This window comes from Dipodomys merriami, unplaced genomic scaffold (genome assembly GCF_024711535.1).
Source record: "Dipodomys merriami isolate MVZ:Mamm:240054 unplaced genomic scaffold, mDipMer1.0.p SCAF_3, whole genome shotgun sequence".
NCBI lineage: Eukaryota > Metazoa > Chordata > Mammalia > Rodentia > Heteromyidae > Dipodomys > Dipodomys merriami.
Window position 1 is genome coordinate 70611214 of NW_027204492.1, and position 27306 is coordinate 70638519.

The 27306-nt window shown below is 47.2% G+C and overlaps 1 protein-coding gene across 2 annotated transcripts in view; it reads left to right on the forward strand.

Moving 5' to 3' along the window:
* Stard8 (StAR related lipid transfer domain containing 8) overlaps window positions 1–27306 on the forward strand; it is a 93963-nt gene that overhangs the window by 63813 nt on the left and 2844 nt on the right. For both annotated transcript variants that reach the window (XM_070040241.1, XM_070040242.1), the window contains exons 2-11: window positions 13421–13492; window positions 18510–18591; window positions 19939–20002; window positions 21219–22594; window positions 23864–24037; window positions 24973–25132; window positions 25538–25736; window positions 26136–26346; window positions 26628–26742; window positions 27007–27231. In XM_070040241.1, coding sequence (XP_069896342.1) covers window positions 19946–20002; window positions 21219–22594; window positions 23864–24037; window positions 24973–25132; window positions 25538–25736; window positions 26136–26346; window positions 26628–26742; window positions 27007–27231 — 2517 coding nt within the window. In that variant the 5' untranslated portion in view covers window positions 13421–13492; window positions 18510–18591; window positions 19939–19945. The remainder of the gene's footprint in view (window positions 1–13420; window positions 13493–18509; window positions 18592–19938; window positions 20003–21218; window positions 22595–23863; window positions 24038–24972; window positions 25133–25537; window positions 25737–26135; window positions 26347–26627; window positions 26743–27006; window positions 27232–27306) is intronic.

Below are 27306 nucleotides of genomic sequence, written 5' to 3' on the forward strand. Positions count from 1 at the left end.
CACCACTTCTTAGCTGGGAACCATAGGCAAGTTCCTCCATATCTGTAGGGCTCAGTTTCCTCATCTGTAAATTAGAGCATTTACTTCACTAGGTAGTTGTGAACATTCCGTTAAACAATCCCGTTAAAACAATACCTGGGACATAATAATGACTTGGTATGTTTGGGGTATTATTATCTCATTTTATTCTCACTAAAACCTCCCGTTGCTGAGTACCAGAGGCTTACTCCTATAACCCTAGCTGCTGAGGAGGCTGAGATCTGAGGATTAGGGTCCCAAGCCAGCTTGGGCAGGAAAAACAGTGAGCCTCTTTATCTCCATTAACCATGGAAAAGCCAGAAGTGCAGCTTCTGAAGTGCAGCCAGATGTGTTTCAGGTGGCAGAGTGTTAGCCTTGAGCAAAAAAGCTCAGGGATAGTGCTTAGGCCCTGAATTCAAACCCTAGGACCGGTACAAACGATTGTTTGTTTGATATTGTTGATATTGTGATTATATCCCTGTTTTACATAGAGAAGTAACTTGCACAATATGTGTAAAATCCTTGGTTCAGGATGTGACACAAGAACTGTTAGACTCTGTTAGTAATTGTTATTACTAATTGCATTTATTATCATACATATTGTCATTAATGAGCAGTCAATCAAAGCTGAGATGGATCTGAGCCAGGACTAAAAACTAGGCTAAATAGGCTACTTTTCCTACTTGTAGGTATTACACAGCTGGTAGGTCACCATTTTGGGTTCTCCTTCACTTGGCCCTACCATGGTCTTAGCAGCCATGTTGTCACTACTGCCCCCCTGCCATGTGTTCAGCATCTTAGCCTTCCCTACAGCTGGCTACAGGGTTCAGGGGAGGAGATGTGTCTGCTGGCTTCATGAGGAGGTCGTTTCTCCCGGGGCCATTTCCTTTCTGTCAGAGACAATTTTCTCTGGATCTCAGGGTGGGGCCAGGCTCCTTCAAGGCATTTCCTGCCTGGGAGTTTATATTTGGCCTCAGCTAAAGGAAAGGGAAGTAGGCAAAGGAGGTGGGGCGGGGGACACAGAGATGGTGGCACAGGGTCAAAACATGTGAGCACCAGGACTTTTCAGTTCAAGAATGGGAAGCAGGAGATAGTACCTGCCTCATTTCTCACATGAACTTCAATGTCCAAACTTGAGCTTGGATGGCAGAGCATAGAGTACTTTTAGGTTAGAATGCTTCCATTCTCAGGCAGGGTTCTTTTTTTTTTTTTTTTGGTTTTTGTTTTTCTATCTGGTCCTTGATTCCCCTGCTTTCCCTCCCTCCCCCAGAATTCCATAGCTCCTACGTGTCAAAGGTGTATGCTGGGTTCTGTGTCTCCTGCATCTATGGTAATAGCATGATATGAAGCACCAGAGGGCTTGCACACTGTTCAGTTGGAAGCAGTGTGTGTGTGTGTGTGTGTGTGTGTGTGTGTGTGTGTGTGTGTGTGTGTGTGTGCACGCACACATGCGTGGGTGCATACGCCCTAGTACTAGGGCTTGAATTCAGGCCTAGGTGCTGTCCCTTAGCTTTTTCCACTCAAGGTGGCACTCCACCACTTGAGTCACAGCTCCCTGCTTCTAGCTTTTTTTGTTGGTTAATTGGAAATAACAGTCCCACAGGGGAGGGAAGGGATGGTAGGGGAAAAACAAAGGAGGAGGTAACTGCTCAATAGTTACTCATGTAACTATAACCCCTCTGTATAGTATCTTTACAATAAAAAAATATATAAGCTGGGCACTGGTGGCTCAGGCCTGTAATCTTAGCTACTTAGCAGGCTGAGATCTGAGGATCGATTTAAAGCTAGCCTGGGCAGGAAAAGCCATGAGACCCTTATCTCCAATAAACCCACTCAAAACCAGAAGTGGTGCTGTGGCTCAAGTGGTAGAGTACTTGCCTTGAGCTGAAGAGCTGAGGGATAGTGCCCAAGCCCAGAGTTCAAGCCCCATAACTGACAATAAAATAAAAAAATTAAAAAAATATATATGTATGTATATATAAGAATCTCACAGATTTTTCAGCCAGGGCTGGCTTTAAACTATGATCCTTAGATCTCAGACTCCTGAGTAGCTAGGATTATATGTGGGAGCCACTGATGCCTGGCTGGATTTCTTGTCTGTGTGTTGCACTTAACACACTGCAGTGGGGACACCAAGACCAATAGGACCCAATGCAGTGGAGGTCCCAGTTAGGTGGGAGAGACAGATTTATATGCTTCTGAGAAAGTGTTATGTGGCTGAGGCCATTGAATTGATCTGAGGCTATTGTGTAGGGAGTGTGTGAGAGTATAGGGGAGTCTGTATGGATTGCATTGCTTGGCCTACATGGTGAACAATCAGTAGGAGTTTGAAGCTTCAAGTCAGACTTGGTTTACAATGTGTGACTTGCAGGTAAATTGAAAAGCAGCCTGAGATATGTTATTTTTAGTAAGGACATCAGAAGAGCTGCTTTGAGAGGGAAGATGAGTTTGGGATTGGTTTCCCATAGAAGACCCTCATGTGAGTCTCCCAGAAGGGGATGTGAAGGAGGCTTCCTCTACTGATCTAGGTATTGCCAGTCACACATGCCTCAGCTTGGCCTCTGGCTTGGGAAATGGCTGTTCAAAGATGGGAGATTAAGCTGGGTACAGTTGGCTCATGCCTATAATTTTAGCTACTCAGGAGGCTGAGATCTGAGGACTGCAGTTCAAAGCCAGCCTGGGCAGTAAAGTCCGTGAGACTCATCTCCAATAAACCACTCAGAAAACCGGAAGTGGTGCTGTGGCTCAAGTGGTAGAGTGCTAGCCTTCAGCTGAAGAGCTGAGGAACAGCGCCCAGGCCTAGAGTTCAAGCTCTACAACCAACCAAAAAAAAAAAAAAGGTGGGAGATTGAGTCTTAGGTAGATATAGTAGCCTGTCTAAAGTTACACTCACATCCCTAGAGGATGTAAGATCAGAAGGTAGTTCACCTGAACCATCTTGGGTCCGAATGTCTGGAGAATAGTTACTGCTGGTCTAACAACTGCCCCAGACCAGTTTAACTGGCATCCCTTACCTGCAGGCTAGAGATTGGAGGTGGTGGAATATAGTATATGGCTTATTTAAACTAACATTTTTTTTCCACCATGACCTTGTCAGAGCACTAGGGACTGGGTTGGGGGCAGGAGCCCTAAGGGGCAAGAGAGCAAATGGAGAGCAACTAACTGCAACAGAGCAGGTGGCAGCTTTGACCTTCACTGTCCCAGGGAAGCCCTGAGCCGGGCAGGAATGTCAGCTGTCTGCTTTGGCCTTGCTGTATTAATTGCTAGCCTAGGAGACCACAGGCTGTGCTGCTGCTGGACCCAAATTTCTCAAGCAGCACCAATGGGCCGGGGGTGTGGGTTTAACCTCAAAGCCCTTGGGATTTCCCACCTTACCCCCTTTTACAGTTGCCTTCAAGACTCAGGCCATGCTAGCCTTGAGCTGAAGAGCTGAGGGATAGCGCCCAGGCCCAGAGTTCAGGCCCCACGACTGGACCCCCCCCCCAAAAAAAAGACTCAGGCCATTGCAGCAGAAGGGATAGAAGCTACAGGGGTATAGGTTCTTACGTAACTTCCTCATTCATAACAACTCTAAACAGAACTATCATCTCTCTATGGCAGACTCATAAGAGAAGGATACTTCATTGATTGTTGCCTTCATTCTTTACTCCTTCCTGCCCATTCTTCATTCTTTATTCCTCCCCAAAGTACATTGGGAAGCTTTAGGTATATGAGGTCCCCCAGTAAGCTGGTGCCTGACTTTCCTATCTCATACTTCAGACCTATCTCTCCCTCCCCCCTCGTGCCCCCATCCCAGTCTAAATGACCAAAAATGTCTCCAGACATTGCTGAATGTCTCCTGGAGACAAATTGTCCCTGATGAGAGTCCTTGTGTAGAGATTTCAAGTTTGCTCCTGTGGCCAGGTGTAGGTACAAAATGTTAGGAGACAGATGTGTTAGAGGATATAGCTGCCACATGAGTATACTGCTGCCAACCAGCAAAAACATTTAGAGGCTCGAGTTTCTATTACCACCCAATCCCATAGGACCCTTGTGAGCGGTTTGCTTTGGTGGTGTCTCATTTGTGACAGGGAGATTCCAAAAGAGTTGCTCACATGGACCCAGGATCTTGGCATCCAGCTGTAGTTCCGGCTGAGTCTGAGGCTGGCATCTGAACAGGTGCAGCAGGGCCCCAAGTTCTGCCCTGTGACCTAACAAGCCAGAGGCCAGCCAGCATCTAGCACTGCCAAGCTAGGCCGGCTAAAATACAGCAGCCCTTACCACAGTGCCCCTCTGGCGAGGTTTGGAATGTGGGATGGGAGCTATTTTGGTCTTGCCTCTCTTTACTCTCTGTGCCTACCTCTCCTGCCAGAATCAAGCTGGAGTGACAATTCCAGCCAAGAATGGCAGGAGCAGAGAGAGGCAGTAAGTATACCAGATCTCCCATTGGGTAAGATATTCTAGCCTCCCCAACCCCCACTAATGTCCATGCCTCAGTTAGGATGGGAAGTCTCAGCAGTCCTGAATCCCTGATGGCTCTCAATGAAGGCAGCCTTCTCTCTGGCCCTTAGACAAAGGTGGCAAAACCAGTCAGTCACCTGACATAGCATCTCTGCCAGGGCAGTTGCCAATGTAGAGGGTACTCTTTTGCAAATTGGAATGAAACATCATCTCTGAGGGATGCAGCACTGTGCCTGAATGAAAAGCTGGGCAGGTAGGCTTCTTTTGGTCTAGCTTACCTTGTGGAAGGATGAGAAGAGCTTTTTCCCCAAAGGGCTGCATCTCCTTGAGAAGGTTTACTCTCTGGAGCAATGGTACTTGAATCAACTAAGAGAAATTATCTGTGAAGCTTTTCTCCAGAACTAGTAAATGGATTTACAGTGGTGGACCACCCCTCTGCTTGCTTCCCAGACCTACCTTAGGCTCATAATCTGGCCTTACAGAGTTTACCCTCATTAGCACCTAGACAGTGGCTTCCTGGGTTGTGTGTGTGTGTGTGTGTGTGTGTGTGTGTGTGTGTGTGCGTGCGCGCGCGCGCATGCATGTGCACATGTCAGAATTAGAGCTTGAACTCAGGGGCCAGGTTTTGGTCTCTTAGCTTTTTTGCTCAAGGCTGGTGCTCTACTGCTATTTTTTTGTCTGTTATAGAGCTTGAACTCAGAGCCTAGGCGTTGTCCCTGAGCCTCTTTGTGCTCAAGGCTAGCACTGTACTATTTGAGTCACACAGAGCCACTTCCAGTTTTTGAGTGGTTAATTGGAAGTAAGAGTCTTGCAGGAACTTTTCTTCCCCAGGTTAGCTGAACTACGATCCTTAGATCTCAGCCTTCTGAGTAGCTAGGATTATAGGCATGAGCCACTGGTGTCCCAGCTTGGATCTTTCTCTACTCCTTAGTACACTCTGTGTGTAGGTAGGGGGAGGTGTGGATATGGGTGTGGGTGTGATCATTACTGGAGTTGGGAAAGACCAACTCTGGTGAGGGCCACAAGACAAGATGTCTTTGCAAACAGGAAGCTAAATGAGTATGATACAGGAGTCTAATGTGCTTGTTAAAAGTTGTCTAACAGAGCTAGTCAGTTAGTGGTTTGGAAAAAATTTCTTCACAAAATCCCACAGAACTTCCTTTCCTTACTGCTATCGTATGCATTCACATTGGTGTTTATTGTGCTCTAGTGATTAGAACAGACCTGAGTCTGCCTCTGCCTAGAATCTCTCCAGGGTCCTCTACCAGGGCTGTTTAGCTAACTTGTGACGGTTAGTGTACTGGCTTTCTGTTTTGCCTGCACTTTCTAATCACCTGGAGAGTGCTCAGAAACCAAGAAACAAAAGACAGCTAACCTTATCCCCAGCCATTCTAATTTAATTAGAATAGGTAGGGCCAAGGAACTGACTGGCATTTTTCAAAGTTCCCTAGGAGCTAGCTTGCAGCCAAAGCTGAGGGTGAGGGAGAAATGGAATGGCATGCCTCGGAGGAGTAATTAGCTGGGCATCAATGGCTTGTGCATGTAATTGTAAGCTACTCAGGAGGCTGAGGTATGAGGATTGTGATTCGAAGTCAGCCAGGGCAGAAAAGTCTTATCTCCAGTTATTCACCAAAAACCCAGAAAGGGAGATACAGCTTAAGTAGTAGAGTGCCAGCCTTGAATGAAAAAGCTAAGGGATGGGGCAGGGGGGAGATTGGAGGGAGGGTAAGAGGGAGAAAAATGAAGGAGGGGGTAACAAGTTAGACAAGAAATGTTATCACTACCTTACTTATGTAACTGTAACCCCTCTGTACATCACCTTGACAATGAAATAAAAAAATGTAATGTACAGTGCCAAGGCCCTGAGTTCAAGCTCCAGTACTGGCCCACATGCATGCACATGCACACGCACGCGCGCACGTGCGCGCGTGCACACATACACACACACACACCCTGCACACATTAATAACAGATATTTTACTTGGGCTCCCATATTATCCATCTACTTCTTGCTTTGGGTCTAGTGTCTTACCTGGTACCTAGGCCTGAGCTCAACTTTGCTTGGAAGAGTATAGGCTGGACCTGGGATCTAGTTACTGAGTGATCAAAAAACCCCAAGGATTCAAGTTGCCCAATAGTGGTGTGAAGAGGGGAGTGCCAAGCCCAGAATGAGGTTGGTGACATTGGCTGAGCAAGGCTTTATCTCCTGTTGTCTATGTGCTTATTTATTACCTTTTATCTTCCTCCTGGCTCTCTTTCCTCATCTCTTTATTATTGTCATCATTATTATTATCTTTTTATCTATTATTTATTATTATTATCTTTAGGTAGTTGTAGTACAGAGGAGTTGCCACTTAACAAATCAGTTTATGAATACAATATATCTTGATCAATGTTACCCCTTTCAACCTCCTCACTCATCCCTCCTCTACCCATCTCTCATCTCTTTATAATTAGCACATGTTCTGAATACACCTTAGACAAAGTTCAACTAACCTTAACTAATAACCCTCTTTAATGTTAACTTGTACATTCCACTTTCAAAGCCAGCAAAGCCATGGTCACCACAGAGGGCAGGAGGAGATCCCTGTATAATCATGGAAACCATAGTTTAGAAAAAGAAGCAAGGTGCTTAAGATGGTTTAGGCAGCAAGCTGGGAAGCTGACTTTACTGGAAGATATCATTGGACTTTATTGCTTTTTCCCAACAGGAAATATTGCAGCCTATCTTCATTCATAGGCCATTTGCAGGAACAGAAGCCCTGCATTTCCTCATTCCTCCTTCTCGGCCTGGAAAAATACCTTTGTGCTGAGTGCTATCCATCCCTTAGCTTTTTTGCCCAAGGGTAGCATCTATCACTTGAGCCACACCTCCACTTCCGGCTCTGTGTGTGTGTGTGTGTGTGTGTGTGTGTGTGTGTGTGTGTGTGTGTGTGAGTGTGTGAGTGTGTGTGTGTTTAATTGGAGATAGGAGACTTTCCTGATCCAGCTGGCTGGAATTGCAGCCCTTACATCTCAGCCTCCTGAGTAGCTAGGATTACAATGTGAGTCACTAGTGCCCAACAGCAATCCTTTTGAAACTCTTCCCTTGCAGGATATTTGTTAGTATGTCCCTGTAGACTGATTTGTTTCTGGAACTTTCCAGTACCCTGGCTCCTGATTCTAAGGGCTCTAATGAGTTGGGCTCCTCTCCAGGGAGAAGAGTCTGGGCTTCAATCTCAGTGGGACTCAGTTTCTATCAGCTGACTGTTATTTCTTACCTATCCTGGCACATTACCCCAGCTTTTGCCAGAGTACTGCCTACAGAGGGTAGCTGCTGAAACTGCTGGCAGGATGCCTTGGAATCTGCACATCTGGCCACAGGTTAGGGCCAGCGGCCACAGACATTCCTACTTCACTAGCCTCAGCCTGTCCAGTGTCATCTGGTGTCATTCTCCCTGCTGGATATAGAAGCCATTCCTTAATCTGAGCTGCCTGGACCAGCCTCAGGTGAATTGACTCTGCTGTAGGTGGGGGTGGGGATCATTTCTGGCTTAGCCTGAGCAGGCTGGGACGGGTTAGTAGGGAAAGAAGGAAAGAAAGCAAAGTACCTTAATCACTAAGACGTATGCCCCTGATGGTTCCATCCAGGAGGGAGCCTCAGGGCCTTCAACCCCTTCATGAGATGGTGTATTGTCTGTCAGAAGCCACTGTCCCTGACATCCTGTTCAGCAACAGCCTTTTACATTCTCTAGATTCCTGTTGGGAAGAGCTGCTGGAGAATTCTGTCTACAGTCCTGTGCCAAACTCCTTAGCTCTTTTGTCTTGGAGCAATTGCAGTCCTATTGAAACTTCTGCTTCCCTGAGGTATTTGGCTCCAATTCTGAGAGAGGTGTGGGTGCAGACATTGCTTAGACCCAGAAGGGAATGCTAGCTTGGCCACTTTCTCTGGTTTACCTTCTATTTCCCTTCCTCCCTCCCTCTTTCCCTTCTTCTTTCCCTCCCTCCCTCTCTCCCTCCCTCCCTCCCTCCCTTCCTTGCTTCCTTGCTTCCTTGCTTCCTTGCTTCCTTGCTTCCTTGCTTCCTTGCTTCCTTCCTTCCTTCCTTCCTTCCTTCCTTCCATTCTTCCTTCCTTCCTTCCTCTCTTCCTCTCTTTTCCTTTCTTCCTTCTCTTCACTTCTCTCTCTTTCTTTCTTGTATATATAAGTATTAGGGCTTCTCAGGCTGAGTATTGTCCTTTAGCTTTTTCTCTCAAGGCTGGTGCTCTACCAATTAAGCCACAGCTCTACTTCCAGGTTTTTGATGGATAATTGGAAATAAAACTTTCACAGACATTTTTGCCCAGGCTATCCTCAAACATTGATCCTCAGGTTTCAGCTTCCTGAATAGCTAAAATTACAAGCACGAGTCACTAGTGGCTTACACTTTTTTTTTGTCAGTTGGGGCTTGAACTCTGGGCCTGGGTGCTGTCCCTGCATTCTTCAGCTCAAGGCGAGTGCTCTGCCGCGTGAGCCACAGTGCCACTTCCGGTTTTCTAGTGGTTTATTGGAGATTAGAGTCTCACGGACTTTCCTGCCTGGGCTGGCTTTGAACCATGATCCTCAGATCTCAGCCTCCTGAGTAGCTAGGATTATAGGTGTGAGCCACCGGTGCCTGGCTACTTTTTTTTTCTTTTGGATGAGAATCTACCTCTGATCCCAATAGGAACACTGTAAATGAGTGCTTGGTACTGTGTACCAAAGACTTCCTTTTGCCAATTGTTCATTTAGTGTTCTCCATAGCTGGAAGAATTGGATGCCATAACCCCCATTTTATAGAAGAAATGGAGGCACAGAGTTCAACTGGCACATAGTCAAGGAACTATTGACTGACAGCATCAGGATTTGAACTCAGACTTGTGACTCAACTGACCAGAAGGAGCAGAAAACCAATTTAGTGTTGATTCCTTTGAGTCTGAGCCCCTGCTTGACTAGAAAGCAAGTAGCAAGTAGCATAATGTGGTGGAAAGGAACACTGAACATGGAATTAAAAGGTCAGGGTTGTAGTCTCCCTCATGACACTTAACTATGAGTGACCTTGGGAAAGTCCCTTGGATCTCAGTATGCCTCATACTACAGCTTTAGAAAATAAATTGGGGAGCCCTGCCACATACCATCTAGGAAAGGGACGCTGGGCATTGGTATTTAAAAAAAAATACATCTAGCTGATTCTAATGTGCCTCTAGGACTGAGAATCCCTGATCTATGTGATTTAGATGAACATGTCTCAATTTTTTTTTTTGGTCAGTTGTGGGGCCTGAACTCTGGGCCTGGGCACTGTCCCTCAGCTCTTCAGCTCAAGGCTAGAGCTCTACCACTTTGAGCCACAGCACCACTTCTGGCTTTTTCTGCTTATGTGGTACTGATGAATCGAACCCAGGACCTCATCAATGCAAGGCAAGCAATCTACCACTGAACCATCTTCCCAGGTCCTGTTCAAAATTTTTTTAAAAAATGTTACTATAAAGGTGATATACAGAAGGGTTACAGTTACATGAGTCAGGTAAACAGTGTGTTTGTTTTTGGATAATGTCACCCCTTACCTTGTTCTTTCTCAGTTTTTCCCTCCCATTTTCACCTACAAGTTATATACTTCATTTTCAACATAGAATCCAGTGAGTACCATTGCTCCATTTATTCACCATTTGTCTCTCCATTTCTGTGCCCCCCTTATACTCCCAAAGACAGATAAACAAACAAACAGAACAAAAAGGAAAGAAAACAAAAACAGCAAAAAAGAAAAAAGTGTCTTCTTTTCATTTTCTAGAGTTCATTTTGATAAATATTGTTTTGTATGACCAGATGCATGTCTCAAACTTTAATGGGTGTGCAAAGTGCCAGAGGATCTGGCTAAATGGGCATTGTGAATCTGTAGGTATAGGATATGGAAGGTCTGGGATTCTTCAGTGTGTGTGTGGGGGGGGGGGGATTCTTCAGTGTGTGTGTGTGTGTGTGTGTGTGTGTGTGTGTGTGTGTGTGTGTGTGTGTGTGTGTCCTGGGGCTTGAACTCAAGGCCTGGATGCTGTTGCTGAGCTTTTGTACTTAAAGCTAGCTTTACCACTTGAGCCACAGCTCCACTTCTGGCTGTTTTTGCTGGTTAATTGGAGGCAAGAATCTCATGGACTTTCCTCTCTCGGCTCTCTTTGAACTGTAATCCTCCAATCTCAGCCTCTGAAGAGCTAGAATTACAGTCATGAGCCACTGTTACCTGGCAAGATTCTACATTTCTAACAAGAGCCCAGGTGATATTGACACTGCTAGTCTGAGAGCATACTTTGAGTAACAAGGTGCTGGAGGGCTCTAAGCAGGAATGAACACACTCAGCACCCTTCTAAGGGAGCTGTTCACCTTCCAGCCAACAGCAACCAGGGCCACTGCCTGTCAGTAGTGGAGTATGCAGGCAGTCTGTCACTCTCCTTTGGTTCTGTGGCTTGGGGAGATAGTACAGATGTTGAGCTTTAGGATTTAATAATTGGAATCTCCTCCTTTGTCAGGCTGAGGGAGGAAGGCTGGGCATGCTTCCCTGCCTCGATTTGGACTCAAGGGATTGAAGACTGCAGTGAGATTTCCATGGTGTGTTCCTGGCATACTAAAACTTGTGACCCTTTAGGAGTCTCTATTTGCTTTTGTACTAACCTCTGGAAATTCTGATCTGGTTCATCATTCAGCAAGCTTCCTTTTATCTGAATGACAAGAAAGCAGAGCCAGCAAGGAGGAGCACTGAGATCCGGAAAGTGTCTTCTGGGGCTGTGGCAGGGACAGAGCCCAGGGAAGTGGTTGTGGCAGCCAACTCAGCTGTCCTAGCAGCAAAACCACATGCTTCAAATCCTCCCTTTGCTGGCGTGCCCTATAGTCCCTTCCCTTTCCTATTGGTCTCAAGTCTCCCAAATGGCCTGGACAAGTGGATCCTTTCCCAGGCCTGCATCGCCCCCTGCCAGACAAGCCGAGGTACTGCTAATACGGCTCTGCCAGAGGTCCTGCTGTGAGGAGAACCATGCATATGCACTTGCTTGCATAGGCCCACAGAGAAAGGGGGCAGGGAGGGAGAGAGACATATACAAATACAGGCGCCTACAAGTATATATGTGTGCATGATCCCACACCAACCCCCATAGGTCATAGTCATGATCAACCTTGTCTTGATGCTTACACTCATGGAAATGCACTGATGTTCATCCCTGCACTACCCATGTTTGTCTCTAGAGCCTGTCAGGGTCCAGACATTGCCAGAACCTTCTCTTTTCTTCCCTCCAGTCTTCATCCATGTGTGACTCTGGAGGAGTTGGTTACTCTTTTAACTGCCTCTTTTTTATGTTGTCTACTTGCTAAGCCTCTTTGAGATCCTCTGTGTGTGTGTGTGTGTGTGTGTCTGTCTGTCTGTCTGTCTGTCTGTCTGTGTCTGTGTGCCTGTTTGTCTGTGTGTCTGTGTGCCTGTACCTAGACTTGAGCTCATGGCCTCATGCTCTCAGTAAGGTTTTTTGCTCAACAAAGACACTCTGCCACTTGAGCCACAGCTCCACTTCACAATTTTTGCTGGTTAGTTGGAGATAAGTCTCATGGATTTGTTTGTCCGAGCTGGCTTTGAGTCTTGATCCTCATATCTCAGCCTTCTGAGTAACTAAGATTATAGGCATGAGCACAAGTACCCCTCTGGGATACTGTTTTAAGAGTCTTTTGTCTTCTGGTCCTGGCTACCAGGAACTCCTAGATTTCCTTGTACACAAGCACTGAGAGGAGAGAGCTATTGTCATCTTGTGCCCATACACCATTCTCCTTAAAGTTCTGGTTAGTAGGGCTGCCACCTCACTAAGGAAATGGAGGAAGTGTTGAAAGCAGGACTCCATGCAGCTTTGTTGAAGTCAGCAGCCTTCCCCTGCCAGCCTGGCAATGCCAGGGGTCTGTGGGCTCAGCCCCAGAAGTCCTTTGCTCCACCCACATGGGAGCAAGAGCTTCCTGGGCAGTCTCAGATTCACTGCTGGGATTCAGCCCAGTATGGTGGTCAGGAGCGCCTCTCTAACCTCTGGCTGAGGTTGTTGGTGGCCTCTAGTTCTGTTCCAGGCAGTCTCAGAGGAGAGTAGGGAGGCTGACCTAGCTCTTATCCTCCAAGACTCCCACAGGCCAGTGGCTATGTCAGCACAATGTTCAGCATTGGATTGTACCACGAATAAGCTGAGCTACTGAAGAAAGCTGGGGTTGTCGAGGGAAACCCCTGTGGAAGGAGGACTGAAATTTGAGTGGTTGAGGAGAAGAGAACTTGGGAAACTGCTGTCAGATGAACAGGGAGACCTTTACCTTTTCGGTTTCCTTTCCTTCTCTTTTAATAGGGTCTCACTGTATAACCCAGGCTAGCCTTGAATTCCTAAGCCTACTTCAGTCCCCTGAGTGCTGCTATTACAGGTGTGTACCACCACACCTGGCTTGAGTCTCTTTCTGAGCCTGCTTGCATAGCTATTATAATGGAGAGAGAATTCTTTGTAGGTGATTGCAGCAGTCTGGAGGATGTTCAGTATGATAATGAGAAAGGGAATAATAGATACTGCTGAACATTTCATGTCTCCTAGCTGGTCTAGGATGTTCTGCTTAGATCCATGGAAAGGGTAAGGGTATGGCTGGAGGGCACAGCGGTGTCTTCTTATTGCAGTAATCCTCCTTGATCCCAGATGATTCTGGGAGTTGTAACTGGTGTTGGGTTCTGTTCTGGGGAAAGGGGCAGGAGGAGGGGTTTGGGAAAGGCAGAGAATGAGACTCAAGAAAAAGCTGTGGTCAGGACAAAGAGTAGGGTTCAGGGAGTAGAAGGGTCCTAGCTGGCCTAAATGTGTCAGACCCGCTCTTGCCATCTCTGCATCACTGGAACTAGGCACACCTGCCTTCTGGAGGTGAGAAAGTATCCACCCAGTACCCTATTAACCCTATTTTTCTGTCTTTTTCCCCTCATTCTGTTTTAGAAACTGAGGCCAAGAAAGCATGTGACTGGCTCCGCGCAACAGGATTTCCTCAATATGCTCAGCTTTTTGAAGGTACGAACTCTGTTGAATATATTCTCTTATTCCAAAACATCTTTATCTTGCAGATTTTTGTCTGTAAAATGGACAAATCACATCCCCTCTCCAGCCACGGGAGAAGCTTCTATGTGTCCTGCTTCTGTTCAAATTTACTCAGGGCCTTTACTCCTGAACTTAAAATTCCTCTCTCCTACATTGTCATCACTGCTAGATTGCTTTCATCAGCTTCCATAATCTCTGATGATAGCCATGCTTTAAAGAACCTTGTCTAGGGGTTGGAGGCATGGCTCAGTTGATAGAGTGCTAGCCAATGAGCGAACACATCAGGTACCCAGTTCAAGTCCTGGTCTCTGGCAAGAAAGAAAGACAGAAAGACAGAAAGACAGACAGAAAGAAACAAAGACAGAAAGAAAGACAGACAGGAAGGAAGGAAGGAAGGAAGGAAGGAAGGAAGGAAGGAAGGAAAGAAGGAAGGAAGGAAGAAAAGATCTTATCTTGCCTGGGACATTGCTCTGTGCCACTTCTGAGCTATAATGTGAAATGATACCCCTGGGATAGGGCACCTCTCTTTGTGCATAGTGATGGCCTCATTTTTGTTTTCCTTCATGTCTTTTGTATCTTTGTTCGTCTGCTCTTGTTAAAGTTCTTTGCATTTGCTATTTCCTATTCCTCTCTTCTTCACACAGCCCTTTGTACCCTGAACTTCACATCTCCCTCACCTGATCAAGCTCTTTAGTGACTTCCATGGAGTCAAATTCAGTAGTCATCTCAGTCCTGTGTGAATGTGTGTGTGTGTGTGTGTGTGTGTGTGTGGTGTGTGTGTGTGTGTGTGTGTGTGTGTGTGTGTGTATGTGTATCTGTATGTACTTGTGTCCAGTATTGGGGCTTGAACTCTGGGCCTAGTCACTGTTCCCTAGCTTTTTCACTCTAGGCTGGTGCTCTACAACTTGAACCACAGCTCCACTTCTGACTTTTTGGTGGTTACTTGGAGATGAGAGTTTCATGGACTTTCCTGCTCAGACTGGTTTCGAACTGTGATTCTCAGATCTCAGCCTCCTGAGTAGCTAGGATTACAGGTGTGAGCCACTGGTGTCTGGTTTCCTGTTATCCTCTTATTTTACTTGACAGTTGTATTCAGTGCAAGCCCCCCTTCTTCCTTGGGCTTGTGCAACCCTCCCGCTGCAGACTGCCTCTCTGGCTGCTGCTCTGTCTCCTTAGCTGACTCACCTTCTTCTTTTTTTAAAAATTTTTTTTTTTTTGGGTCCAGTCGTGAGGCCTGAACTCTGGGCCTGGGTGCTGTCCCACAGCTCTTCAGCTCAAGGCTAGCGCTCTACCACTTGAGCCACAGCGCCACTTCCGGCTTTTTTCTTTTTGCTTATGTGGTGCTGAGGAATCGAACCCAGGGCCTCAGACATGCAAGGCAAGCGCTCCACCACTGAGCCACCTTCCCAGCCCCAGACTCACCTTCTTCTGTAGGCCTTCTACTCTCTCAACATTTCTTTCCCATGAGATTCTTACCCAACTTCATTTGTACACTGATGACTCTCAAATGTGACAGTCCAGATGTAACTCCCAAGCTCTCTGACATCTATTCAATTCAATATGTTCTCAGATAGGTGGCAGATGTAGGTGAGATTTAACAAGTCTAAAACAGATCCATTGGCACCCCCAATTATTTTCAGGACATTACCATCCACCCAATTGTTCAAGATCTATATTCATAAGTTACCCTTAATATCTTTCTCTCTTTGGCTCCCATACCTAACCCGCTATCAGTCTTGTCTTCGTTTCTTCCTCAACAATACCTTTTTGGGGGATGGGAGGGCAGGACTGCAGATTGAACTCAAGACCTTGTAGTTGCTAGGCATGTAGTCTACTATTTAAGCCATGCCTGTAAGCCCAGATAATATGTCTTGAATGGATTTGATTCTCTGTTTTTTACATATTTTATTATCATCAAATAGCTAGTTATACATGGGGGTTTCATTTTGACACATCCATATGTACAATGTACTTTGATCAGACTTACCTCCTCCCCACCATCACTCTTCCTTATCACCCCTCTACCTCTTCCCAAACCAATCTCAACAAGTTTCATTGTTGAATGAATCCAATTCTTTTTTTTTTTTTTTTTTTTTTTTTTGGAGGAGGGATGCCAGTCCTGGGGCTTGAAGTTGGCCTGGGCGCTGTCCTTGCTTTTTTGCTCAGGGCTGGTGCTCTGCCCCTTGAGTCATAGCTTCATTTCTGGCTTTTTTGTGCTTTGGGGATAATAGTCTCGTAGATGTTCCTACCCTGGCAGACATTGAACCTTGGTCTTCAGATCTCAGCCTCCTGCGTGGCTAGGATTACAAGTGAACAACCAGTGCCTGGCTGGCTCCAAGACTTTATCACTTCCGTTGCCACATCTGCTGTCATTCAACATGACCACTCACTAGAACTAGTGCACAAGCCTCCTCCCTGACACCTGGATTTTTTGTACTTGTGCACTTTCACCTGTCCACCACAGCAAGAGGGGTTCGAGCCCTCTGCTCATCTGAGTGAAACAAGCACACATCCTGAATCATGCTTGATGAGACTACAGATCCATCTGCCTTTCCAGTTATGTCTGCTTACCTTTGCTCACTGTGCTGCATGCTTCTTTCTTCTTGCTCTCCTCCAGTCCTCCCTTCCTTGAATCCTTGATACTAGTGGTTACTTCTGCTGCAAATTCTGTCCTTCCTCTTCCCCCTTTTCCTCTGCCTCCTCTTGCTCCTTCTCCTCTAGCTCTTGCTTCTGCTCCTCCTGCTCCTCTTCGTTCTCTCATTCTCTCTCTCATTCTCTCTCATTCTCTCTCTCTCTCTCTCTCTGTCTCTGTCTCTGTCTCTCTGTCTCTCTGTCTCTCTGTCTCTCTGTCTCTGTCTCTGTCTGTCTCTGTCTCTGTCTCTCTCTCTCTCTCTCTCTCTCTCTCTCTCTGCATGACCAGCATCTCAGAGTTAAGTTCATGACCCATTAATTATTTCTTCAGAAAGGCCTATGTTGACCACCTTTCTCCAAGCAGCCCACCAGGCTTTATTTTTTTATTTTTTAATTTAATTTTTTAAATTAAATTTTTATTAATTAAAATTAAAAATTAATTCAAAATTTTTATTGTCAAGGTGATATACAGAGGGGTTACAGTTACATAAGTAAGGTAGGTAATGAGTATACTTCTTATCAAACTTGTTACCTTTTCCCTCATTTTTCTCCTACTTCCCTTCCCCAAATGAGTGTTGTTCCTTTGATGTTTCAGAGGGCATCTCTTTTTTACCAAACCTGGGGCTTGAACTCAGGGCCTGGGCACTGTCTCTGAGCTTCTTTTTGCTCAAGGCTAGCACTCTACCACTTGAACCACAGCACCACTTCTGATTCCTCAGAAGGAATCAAACCCAGAGCCTCATGCATACTAGGCAAGCACTCTACCACTAAGCCCCATTTCCAGCCCTAGGTTCTTTTTAGCCTGTTACTCTGGCTCATGTTTTTTTTATGGTTTCCTGCATGGTTTACTATCTGTTTCCTATGAGAGCATAAACTTGAAGTTAAGGACCATTTTTGTTCACTACTATCTGTCTGGCAGGAAATATATCACTATCAGTTGAATGAGTCCATGAGCTTGTTTTACCATAAGACAAAGAGTTATGGGACTTGTCAGGTTCTCACTTCCTTTCTTCCTACTCTTTCTTTGCTCTCTGCCCTAAGTCCCAGGGAGAGGGCCTTACTGCTCTGGACAACAGGGGGAAGGGAGCTATTGTTTGCTTACATGCTGTCTTTTCAACCCTTGCTCCCCCTCTACTTCCCAGGCCACCTTGCACCAGGGTGGGGGCTTCCTTTCTAAGCATCCAGGATTCAAATGACAGAAAAACACCCAAGTTAACAGGCAGCCAGGGTCTCAGGCCTGCTGTCTCTCATGGACCTGCCTTTACTGACTGTTTTTGATCCAGCTCAACCCTCTTAGCTTCTCTCTGCTTCCCCCCTCCCAATTCCCAGAGAGTAGCTTCCTGAATCCCCCTTGTATTTAACAGCTTTCCACCACTGAGACAAAATACCTGAGATCAACAAGTCAGCTTTGGGCCTGTGGTGAGGCAGAGTCTCATGGCAGAAGTGCAGAGCAGAGGGAAGTTGTCTACCTCATGGTTTCTACAAGGGCATGCATCCAGTAGTCCAACTTTCTTTCACTGGGCCCACCTCCTAACAGTACCATCAGCTATGAGCCAAACCTACAAAGGAGTCACTGAAGTCCAAACTCTAACATTCCTTTTTCACTTCTGTTTTTTTTCCTTCTAGTATGTCTCACACCTACCCACTTCCCTTCTTCCTTAGCCTTTCTGTTGCCAGTACCCATGCTTGAACTCTGAACCTTGCACTTGCTCAGCTTGCTTACTCACAGCTGGTGTCCTACCACTTGAGACACGCTTTTTGTTGGTTAATTGGAGATGGAACATCACAAACTTTTCTGCCCAGGCTGGCTTCCAAATGCCATTCTTCAGGTTTCAGCCTTCTAAGTAGTTAGGATAAAGGGTGTGAAATACCAATGCCCAGTTTGGGACAGAATTGTGGGTTTTTTGTACCAGTACTGGGACTTGAACTCGTGGCTTCAGAACTGTCCCTTAGCCTTTTTGCTTAAGGCTGGTGCTCTCCCACCTGAACCACGTCTCATATCTAGCCTTAAAAATTACTATGCACTTTATTGTTATTATAAAGGTGATGTACAGAATAAGGTAATGAATACATTTCTTTCGTACAGCATCTTCCCTTCTCTCACTCTCTCCTAGTCCCTCTCTCCAGTCTCCACCGAGTTGTATAGATCACTTTCATCAATGTCATTTCCAGCTTTTTACAAGTTAATTGGAGATAAAAGTCTCACATTCTTTCCTGCCTGGGCTGGCTTCAAATCATGTTCCTCAGATCTCAGCCTCCTTGGTAGTTAGGATTGCAGGAATAAGCCATTGGTGCCCAGTTGGAGGCTGTTTTTTATTTCCTGCCAGAAAATTCACTTTTACATTTCTTTGCCACACAGAAGGTGCATTTCCTTTGGATATCAGTTCTGTAAAGAAGGACCACGGTTTTCTGGAGGAGGACTCTCTGGAAGCCCTGTGCAGGTAAGGGTTGAGGGCTAGGGGGATAGCCAAAAGCCTAGTTTGGGACTTTCTTGTATAACCAAACAACCCCTCTTACCCACTGACAGAGGAGAGGAACATTATTAATAAAGCTCATCTTCTTCAGTCACCTTGCCCATGGTCTGTTTTTAGTGTCTGTGATACTCTCATTTACCCCAGCACTGTAGCTAGAATAGAAAGCCCACGTCCAGTCTTGATATGAAAAGAACAGCTCCAAATGTGCCTTGGATTCAGTTTCCCTTTGCTTATACTAATTCTGCTCTTCTTTGAGGCCAAATCATGCATTGCCATGGATCTAAAGTAACCTCTTAGCAGGGCATCAGTGTCTCATATCTGTAATCCTAGCTATTCAGGAAGCTGAGATCTGAGGATCCTGGTTCAAAGCCAGCTCAGGCAGGAAAAATCTGTAAGACTCATTTCTAATTAACCAACAACAACAAAAAAGTGGAAGTGGAGTTGTAGATCAAGTGGTAGAGTGCCAGCTTAGCTTTTGAAAGCTAAGGGACAGTGTGCAAGATTTGAGTTCAAACTATAGTACCAACACACACACACACACACACACACACACACACACACACACACACACACACACACACACACACACACACACACACACACACACACACACACACACACACACACACACACACACACACACACACACACACACACACACACACACACACACACGCTCCTAACTGGCTTCTGTATCTGTTTTCCACATCTCATCCATGTTATCTACAGCAACCAGAGTCACCTTCTTCAAACCCTAGTTGAATACTCTGTTTAAATTAATCACAGCCTACATGCAAAAGTACAATGTTATTTTATCATGACACTCAAGGCCCTTTGTCATCTGTCCTTGATCCTATTCTCTTGTACTAGTTTATTTCCTGACCTTGTCTTCTCTATCCTTCTTTATCTTATCACAGATTTCTGTAGATGCTGGGATAGGAGTCTCAGTTTCTGTCACCCTCTAAATTTCCTTTCTGTCCTCCAGGAAGCCCTTGCTGATAGTGGCCCATCTCTTCATGGAAGTTTCACTTATCCCACTCTCCACGGGTCTGCTATGCTTCTACCTGCCTGCTTTGAACCTATCCCATTTCTGTCCTGGTTACTTCCATGTCTATAACGTCATGGAAGGCAGAAGACATACTCTTCCTGGTATAGGCCCAGTGCTTCAGCCTTCACAGACAGTGAGGCTTGGGAGAAGCTTCAATGGCTTGGCTATGTAAGGTGGTGGATGGCATCTTGAAAAATGTCTGGGTAGTCTATGCTAGGATTTTAGGGGCTGGGATGCTTGGGTAAATGATCGCTTCTTTGTTGCAGGAGGCTGATGACCTTGAATAATTGTGCCTCGATGAAGCTGGAGGTTCATTTTCAATGCAAGCAGGTGAATCCTGGCAAAGGGTGGGGTGTGAGGTCTTAGTGCACATGGGTCTAGGGATGTGGCCTAGCAAATGCCCAAAGCACATGGGAACAAGCTGCAGTGTTCTAGGAGTCTTCAGTATCAAGAGTAGTTCCTCAACCCAGCCTAGAGGTAGAGATGTAGAAGACTCTTATATAGCAGACTCTGTGAGGCTTCTGGGAGGTTGGTGAGCCTCACTGACATAAGAGAGAATGAGAGCACATAGCCTGGCCCCTGTCTTTCATTCCCTCTACTCAGCTCACCTCTCCCTTCTTCTAAGTTTACCAATAATTTGACCTAGTGATAGCCTTCCTCAAGGCTACTATTTAGTTAAGAGGTGGCTTAAAGTCCTTGAATATGGGGCAGAGACAGAATACCATGGTAAGAAGATTGTAGTCTTTAAGGCCTCAGAAAGGATCCAAACAAATAGCCTCACCCTCGATAGGCTTGCCTTCTCCTAGGACTCCCCTTACCTCCACTTTACCTCTACTTATACAAGGCCTCATTTTTCCCATTCCACAATGAATTGGGAGCCGGATTAGTAGTTTCCATAGGCCTTTCCAAGACTGCCATTCTTGGGGGAAGCTATGAGGACTCTTGATTTGTACATAGCCTTGAAAGCAGGCCTCATGTCCCCATTGTTTCCTGGGGACAAGTTATATTGCTTTTCTCTAGGGGTTTTCCCCTCGAGAGGCTTGCAGTCAGGTGGGGCAGCTGTGTTGCCAGAGTACTGGCCTGTCAATCAGGAGACCCAGGATTGTTCCAACTCTGTCACTGATGGCTGAGTGACTCCTGGCAAGGCTCTTCTCTTATCTGGGCCTCAGTTTCCTTACCTTGCCAAGTAGGTGGAAAAAAATTTAAATCTTTCTCTCTAGTTCTTCTGCCCAGTAATTCTAATCTAAGACAATAGCCTAAATGCTGTCACCAATTGCAAGTCATTGGATATTGAGCAAGTGGCTTCTCATTTGTAAGTATCCCTTTTCTTATCTGGAGAATAAGTGAGAAGATTAATTAGATAACTGTTACCATAAATACCTCTGAGCTTCGATCTGAGACTCTTGGCTTCCTCTAGCCCTCCCAAAGATAACTGTCACTCCTAAGCCAAAAAGCAAGGCCCTTCATTTTGATGACAGAATGGGGCACTAGCTAGCCAGGGGTGCTGGTAAGGCTTCTCTGACCCAACCCTGTGGTACCTTCCCAGAATGAAGATTCTGAAGATGAAGAAAACTGTAACATCAGCAGCCACTGGGCCTTCCAGCGGGAAAGCCAGCACCAATCTCCCATGGGCTCCTGTGCCCTGCTGGCTCCACCAAGCCCCAGCCTGTTGGGGACCTCAAGCTGTGAGAGTGTCCTCACTGAGCTTAGTGCCACCTCCATGCCAGCCATCACTGTGAGCCTTTCCCCTGAGCCAGCAGACTTGCCTTTGTTAGGCCATGTCCCTAGCCCGAGTGACCAGACCCTCCTCAGCCCCATTCAAGGCCAGGAAGGTCCCCAGGAGAAGGCCAAGAAGCACCGTTCTCTTAGCTTCCTCAAGCACCTTGAGTCTCTGAGGCGGAAGGAAAAGGGTGACAGTCAGCAAACAGAGCCTGAGCCCAGACCAGCCACCCCAGAGAAGACTACCAAAGGTTCATCTTTCCGCAACTGCCGTGGTTTCCTCTCAGCTGGATTTTATAGGGCCAAGACCCGGGCAGCCACCCCAGCGAGGGGCAGAGATATTGAGACTCATAGGGGCTGGGAGGCTTGGCCTATGGCAATGTTCCAGCATCCTCAGCAGGGACATCGGGGTAACTACTTGGTGCATGTGCCTGGGGACCATAAACCAGGCACATTCCCTCGTTCTCTGTCCATTGAGAGCCTGTGTCCACAGGAGGGACATTGCCTGGCAGATTGGCAGCCAGGTAGGCGCTGGGGCTATGAAGGGCGGCGGGGCTCCTGTGGCTCCACAGGCAGCCATGCAAGCACTTATGACAACTTGCCAGAGCTGTATCCAGCTGAGCCTATGCTGGCTGGGGCTGAAGAAGAAGATGAGGATGGGGAGAGCTATGCTCACCTAGATGACATCCTCCAGCATGTATGGGGACTGCAGCAACGGGTAGAGCTGTGGTCTCAGGCCATATATCCAGACCTGGAACATGGAGATAAGGAAGAGGAAGAGGATGAGGAAGAGGAAGTCACTTCCTCAGTGGACATAGCCACAGCTGAGATGGAAGGCCAAGCTGAGGCTATGCCCCAGGCAGAATCTCCCACCCAGGTCCAAGCTGAAGTCCAGTCAGTAGTTCTGGTTCAGGCCCCAGGTGAAGTTGAACCATTAGTACAGGCACAAGCTGAGATCCCAGTCCAGGACCAGGACAACAAGCAAGACACCAACTCAGCTGGGGAACCCACGTCTGCCTCCAGCCTATCTGTGGAAGAAGGACACTCCATTTCTGACACTGTCGCCTCCTCCAGTGAACTAGACAGTAGTGGGAACTCCATGAATGAGGCTGGGGGTGCAGGAGCCTTGGTGGGACTCCAGGCACCAGTGACTCGTGAACGGCGTGATTCAGGCGTTGGAGCCTCACTCACCAGACCATGCAGGTGGGAGTTTGGGAAGGGAGGGGGAAAGGGTCCCTGCTCATTTTCTCTCTCTCCCCCACTCCTGTTTCTTCTTTACTAGGCCAAGAGGCAGGTTTTGGGGAACTGGGTGCTTACTTCAGCCAGCCAATCACAGGAGAGAAGTAAAGAGTTCAAGACTTAGGTCTTAAGATTGCTAGGTTGGGTGCCAGTGGCTCCTGGCTATAATTGTAAAGACTCAGGAGGCTGAGATCACAGTTTGAAGCCAGTCCAGGCAGGAAAGTCTGTGAGACTCTATATCCAATTAACCAACAAAAAGCTGGAAATAGAACTGTGGCTCAAGCGATAGAGCACCAGCCTTAAACAAAAGCACTAAGGGACAGTGCCTAGGACCTGAATTCAAGTCCCATACAGGCATAAATTGCTAGGTCCAGTAGCACTGAGAGTGCTTAGTGTGGCCTTGAGAAACTAGTGGCTTCTCTTTAGACCTCACTTTCCTTTTGCTTGCATTGAGGGGGTTAGAAAGGGTCTCTGCTCTTCAGCTTTGCTCTTTTGCAGTAATCTTAGAATGGGTAGATGACTGGCATTGCCTTTTGGTACTAAATGGGCTGGAGTTCAACACTACCCTCCCTGAGGACTTCTTGGTCCCTGGGCGCTGAGACTAAGCATTTTGACTCTTGGATCCTTGCAGCAATGTTGGTACCTTCTCATATTTTCTTTTCTTTTTCTTTTTTAAATTTCTGTCCTGGGGCTTGAACTCAGGACCCAGGCACTGTCCCTGAACATTTCATCTCAAGGATAGCACTCTACTACTTGAGCCATAGCTCTTCTGGCTTTTTGGTGGTTAATTAGACATAAGAGTCTCATGGAATTTCCTGCCCTGGCTGGGTTCAAACAAGGATCCTCAGATCTCAGTCTCTTGAGTAGCTACCATTACATGCATGAGCCACCAGTGCCTAGCTTTTTCTTTTTTCTTTTTTGGTGTTGGTACTGGGGCTGAAACTCGGAGCTTTGAGATTTCTCCCTTAGCTTTTATACTCAAGGCTGAGGCTCTACCACTTAAGCTACACCTCCACTTTTAGCAAAGTGCTGCAAATTAGAGTCTCACTGACTTTCTTGACCAGGCTGGCTGTGAACCTCAATCCTCAGATCTCAGCCTCCTGAGTAGCTAGGATTATAAGCATGAGCCACCGGCGAGTATTTTCTTTCTTTTGGGAAGATAAAAGAGACCAGAAAGACATAAACCTTTTTTCATGGCTGAGCCAAACCTGTATCTCTGGCCTTCCCAACAAGGAAGCTCCGTTGGCATAGCTTCCAGAACTCCCACCGGCCCAGCCTCAACTCAGAGTCTCTGGAGATCAATCGGCAGTTTGCAGGCCAGATCAACCTTCTACACAAGGGTTCACTGTTGCGACTCACCGCCTTCATGGAGAAGTACACTGTGCCGCACAAACAGAGTTGGAGCTGGTGAGTGGCTCTGTGGAGCAGGGGGAAGCGACCAACTCAAGTCTAAGGTCCTTGTAAACATAGCCCAGAGATGGGATGGGGCAGGCTGAGCCCACAAGCTAATGGAGGAGATGCTATGCAAGAAGGCTGGAGGGTCCATGTGAGGGTGTGTGTGTGTGTGTGTGTGTGTGTGTGTATGTGTGTGTGTGTGTGTGTGTGTGTGTGTGTGTGTGTGTGTGTGTGTGTGTGTGTGTGTGTGTGTGTGTGTGTGTGTGTGTGTGTGTGTGTGTACTCTAGGTCCTCTAGTTGGCCTTCTCCCTTCCTGCCTCCATGCTGCTCTGAATGAGACTCTTCTGAAGTGCAGCTTTTTGTTGTCTGCTCTGGTTAAATAAGCAGCTCTATGCTTTCCCATTGTTCAAATTCCTTCCTGTCATGATTTTCTCATTCTAGCCAGCCATACCTTTCTGCTTCTTTAGCCTGCTACTCTCAAAGAAAGCCATCTCTTAAGGTCAATAAGACTAGGGGCCCTTCCCCAAATGTACCAGGCCTTCTTTCTTGCCTCATTGCTGTTGGTCATGCTGTGCTCACTGCCTGGAATGCCTTTCCCCTATTTCTCCTCTGGCACATTGTTCTGTCCTCTTGAGCATGCAGAGCCCCCATCTGCTCTTTGCAGCCTTTCCTGACCTGCCTTTCTCCCTCATGGCTCTTCCCAGAAGTGCTTGGCCTATCCTATTGATTCAGTTTTCTCTTTGAGCTGACTGGCCTATCCTATTGATTCAGTTTTCTCTTTGAGCCCTGGTGGCTCCCTCAGGCTGGGCTCAAAGCATGTGCTTGCTGGATATTGACTCTACAGGCAGATATGGTTTGTTCCTTAATCCCTACACCACTCTTTCAGTGTTCTGATTGTCTCTAAATGCTGCTGCTTCTCCCTGATTGCTTGCTACCTCTAAAAACAGGTCAATGCCAAAGTTCATGAAAAGGAACAAAACCCCAGACTACCGAGGACAGCATGTATTTGGGGTGCCACCTCTTATCCATGTGCAGCGCACAGGCCAGCCATTGCCACAGAGCATTCAGCAAGCCATGCGCTACCTACGCAGTCAGTGCCTGGACCAGGTGAGCTTTCCCCCAGTTGTGTGCAGAGAAAGTACTGGGGTAGAGGAGTTAAGGAGGCCCAAGGTTGATGAGGGAAGGGATTTACCTTCCCTTGGATTTAGCTGCCCAACAAAGGTATTTCCTATACTTAAAAGGCCCAGCTAGAATGGAGACAAAGATCCCTTTCCCCCTCCTTATGGCAAGAGCCTTCTGCCCATCTAAGTGGCAGCTTCTTTCTGGTGAGGCACTCTAGTCCCCATGGCCTAGGATCCTGTCCTAGCCCAAGTCCACCTTTTCCTCCTCCTCATGATAGTACCTTGGATCTTTGGCCCAGATATTTATCTCCTATGCTTCCCAGCAGGAAGCCTGCCAAGGTTCATGGTCTCTAGTATACTTGATATCAAATCCCTCCTTTGAATGGGCTAGGTGGGAATTTTCCGCAAATCTGGGGTCAAGTCCAGGATTCAGAGCTTGCGCCAAATGAATGAGACCTCTCCAGACAATGTCTGCTATGATGGCCAGTCGGCCTATGATGTTGCTGACCTGCTAAAGCAGTATTTTCGGGACCTGCCTGAGCCCATCTTCACCAGCAAGCTCACCACTACTTTCCTGCAGATCTACCAACGTGAGTCACTTGCACCTCCTTCCACGGATCTGCCCCATTCTCAGTCTATTAGATTCTAGGGACTTGAGGGACAGAAAGCTGGTAGCCAGCCCCTTGAGTTTATGAGAACATGTACTCTGTGTGGGTAAGGCCTTTGGAGAGTAGCAATTTTCTACTACCCCAGCCCATTTTGTGGAATGGTAGATTGAGGCCTCAAGGAAAGGAAGGGGGATTTGCATAAGGCTACACAGCACATTGGGAGCAGAGCTAGATTTAGCACACAGACATCTCCCAGAGCCTATTTGTGTCTTCCCTCTCAGTGGCTCCTCTGAGGATTTCCAGGACTTTTTAGAAGCCAGAGGTGTGCTGACTTGCCTCTGGGAAAGTAAGGAAAGCTCTGTGGTCTTTTCTTCCCTGCAGTCCTCCCTAAGGAGCAGTGGTTGGCGGCAGCACAAGCTGCCACCTTGCTGCTCCCTGATGAGAACCGGGAAGTGCTACAGACCCTGCTCTACTTCCTAAGTGACATTGCCTCTGCTGAGGAAAACCAGATGACAGCCGGCAACCTGGCAGTGTGCCTGGCACCTTCCATTTTCCACCTCAACATCTCCAAGAAGGACAGCCCCTCACCCAGGTGAAAAAGGCTGGGCATGCTAGGAGGCTTCAGCCCCACTGAATTTTAGCCTTTAAGGGGCTGCCACTACTATTTCCGCCCTCATCTCAAAGAGTCAACCTGACTCCTCATGGGCTCAAGGGCCTGGCATTGCTTGGCCACTGTAGGCCTTTTTCCAAAGGGACACAGGTAGTTTGATGGGCAACATTGATAAACTGGCTTCCTGGGAGATCGCAGATGGCCCAGCAGCCATCTTGTCTTATGCCCCAGTACCATCCTGTCCTCTTAATATCTCTCTCCAGAATCAAGAGCAAACGTAGTCTGGTTGGCCGGCCAGGTCCTAGAGACCTGAGTGACAACATGGCAGCCACCCAGGGCCTGTCACACATGATCAGTGATTGCAAGAAACTTTTTCAGGTGAGTCAACTGAGGCCATGTTGCCTACTTATCACCCACCAGAACCCTGAGCGCTGACCATTGCACCCCAAGTTAGGGAACATGTCATGTCTCCCTCAAGCTTCTGTTTCCAGATCTTCTTCCATGAGTTTCTTATGCAGTTTCTTATTTACCTCACTGCAGTGTCCTCTCTGCTGCCCTTCACACAGACCAGCTAGACCCTGGGGGCTCCTCTGCTCCCCATCACCCCTTGATCAGTGTGTATGTGTGTGTGTGTGTGTTCAGGTGCCCCAGGACATGGTGGTGCAACTGTGTGGCTCATACAGTGCAGCTGAGCTCAGCCCCCCAGGCCCAGCCCTGACTGAGCTGCGGCGAGCACGGGCCGCTGGCTTGAGCCTGAGCCTCTTCATGGAGGAGAGTATACAGGAGCTACTGCGGGATGCTGCTGAACGCTTCAAGGGCTGGACCAGTGTGCCAGGGCCCCAGCGCACGGAGCTGGCCTGCAGGAAGGTAAACACCATGGTTCTCAAATTTACTCGGTGGCTGGGACAAGGCAGGATGCAGAGCTGCTAGCCAACCTGGAGG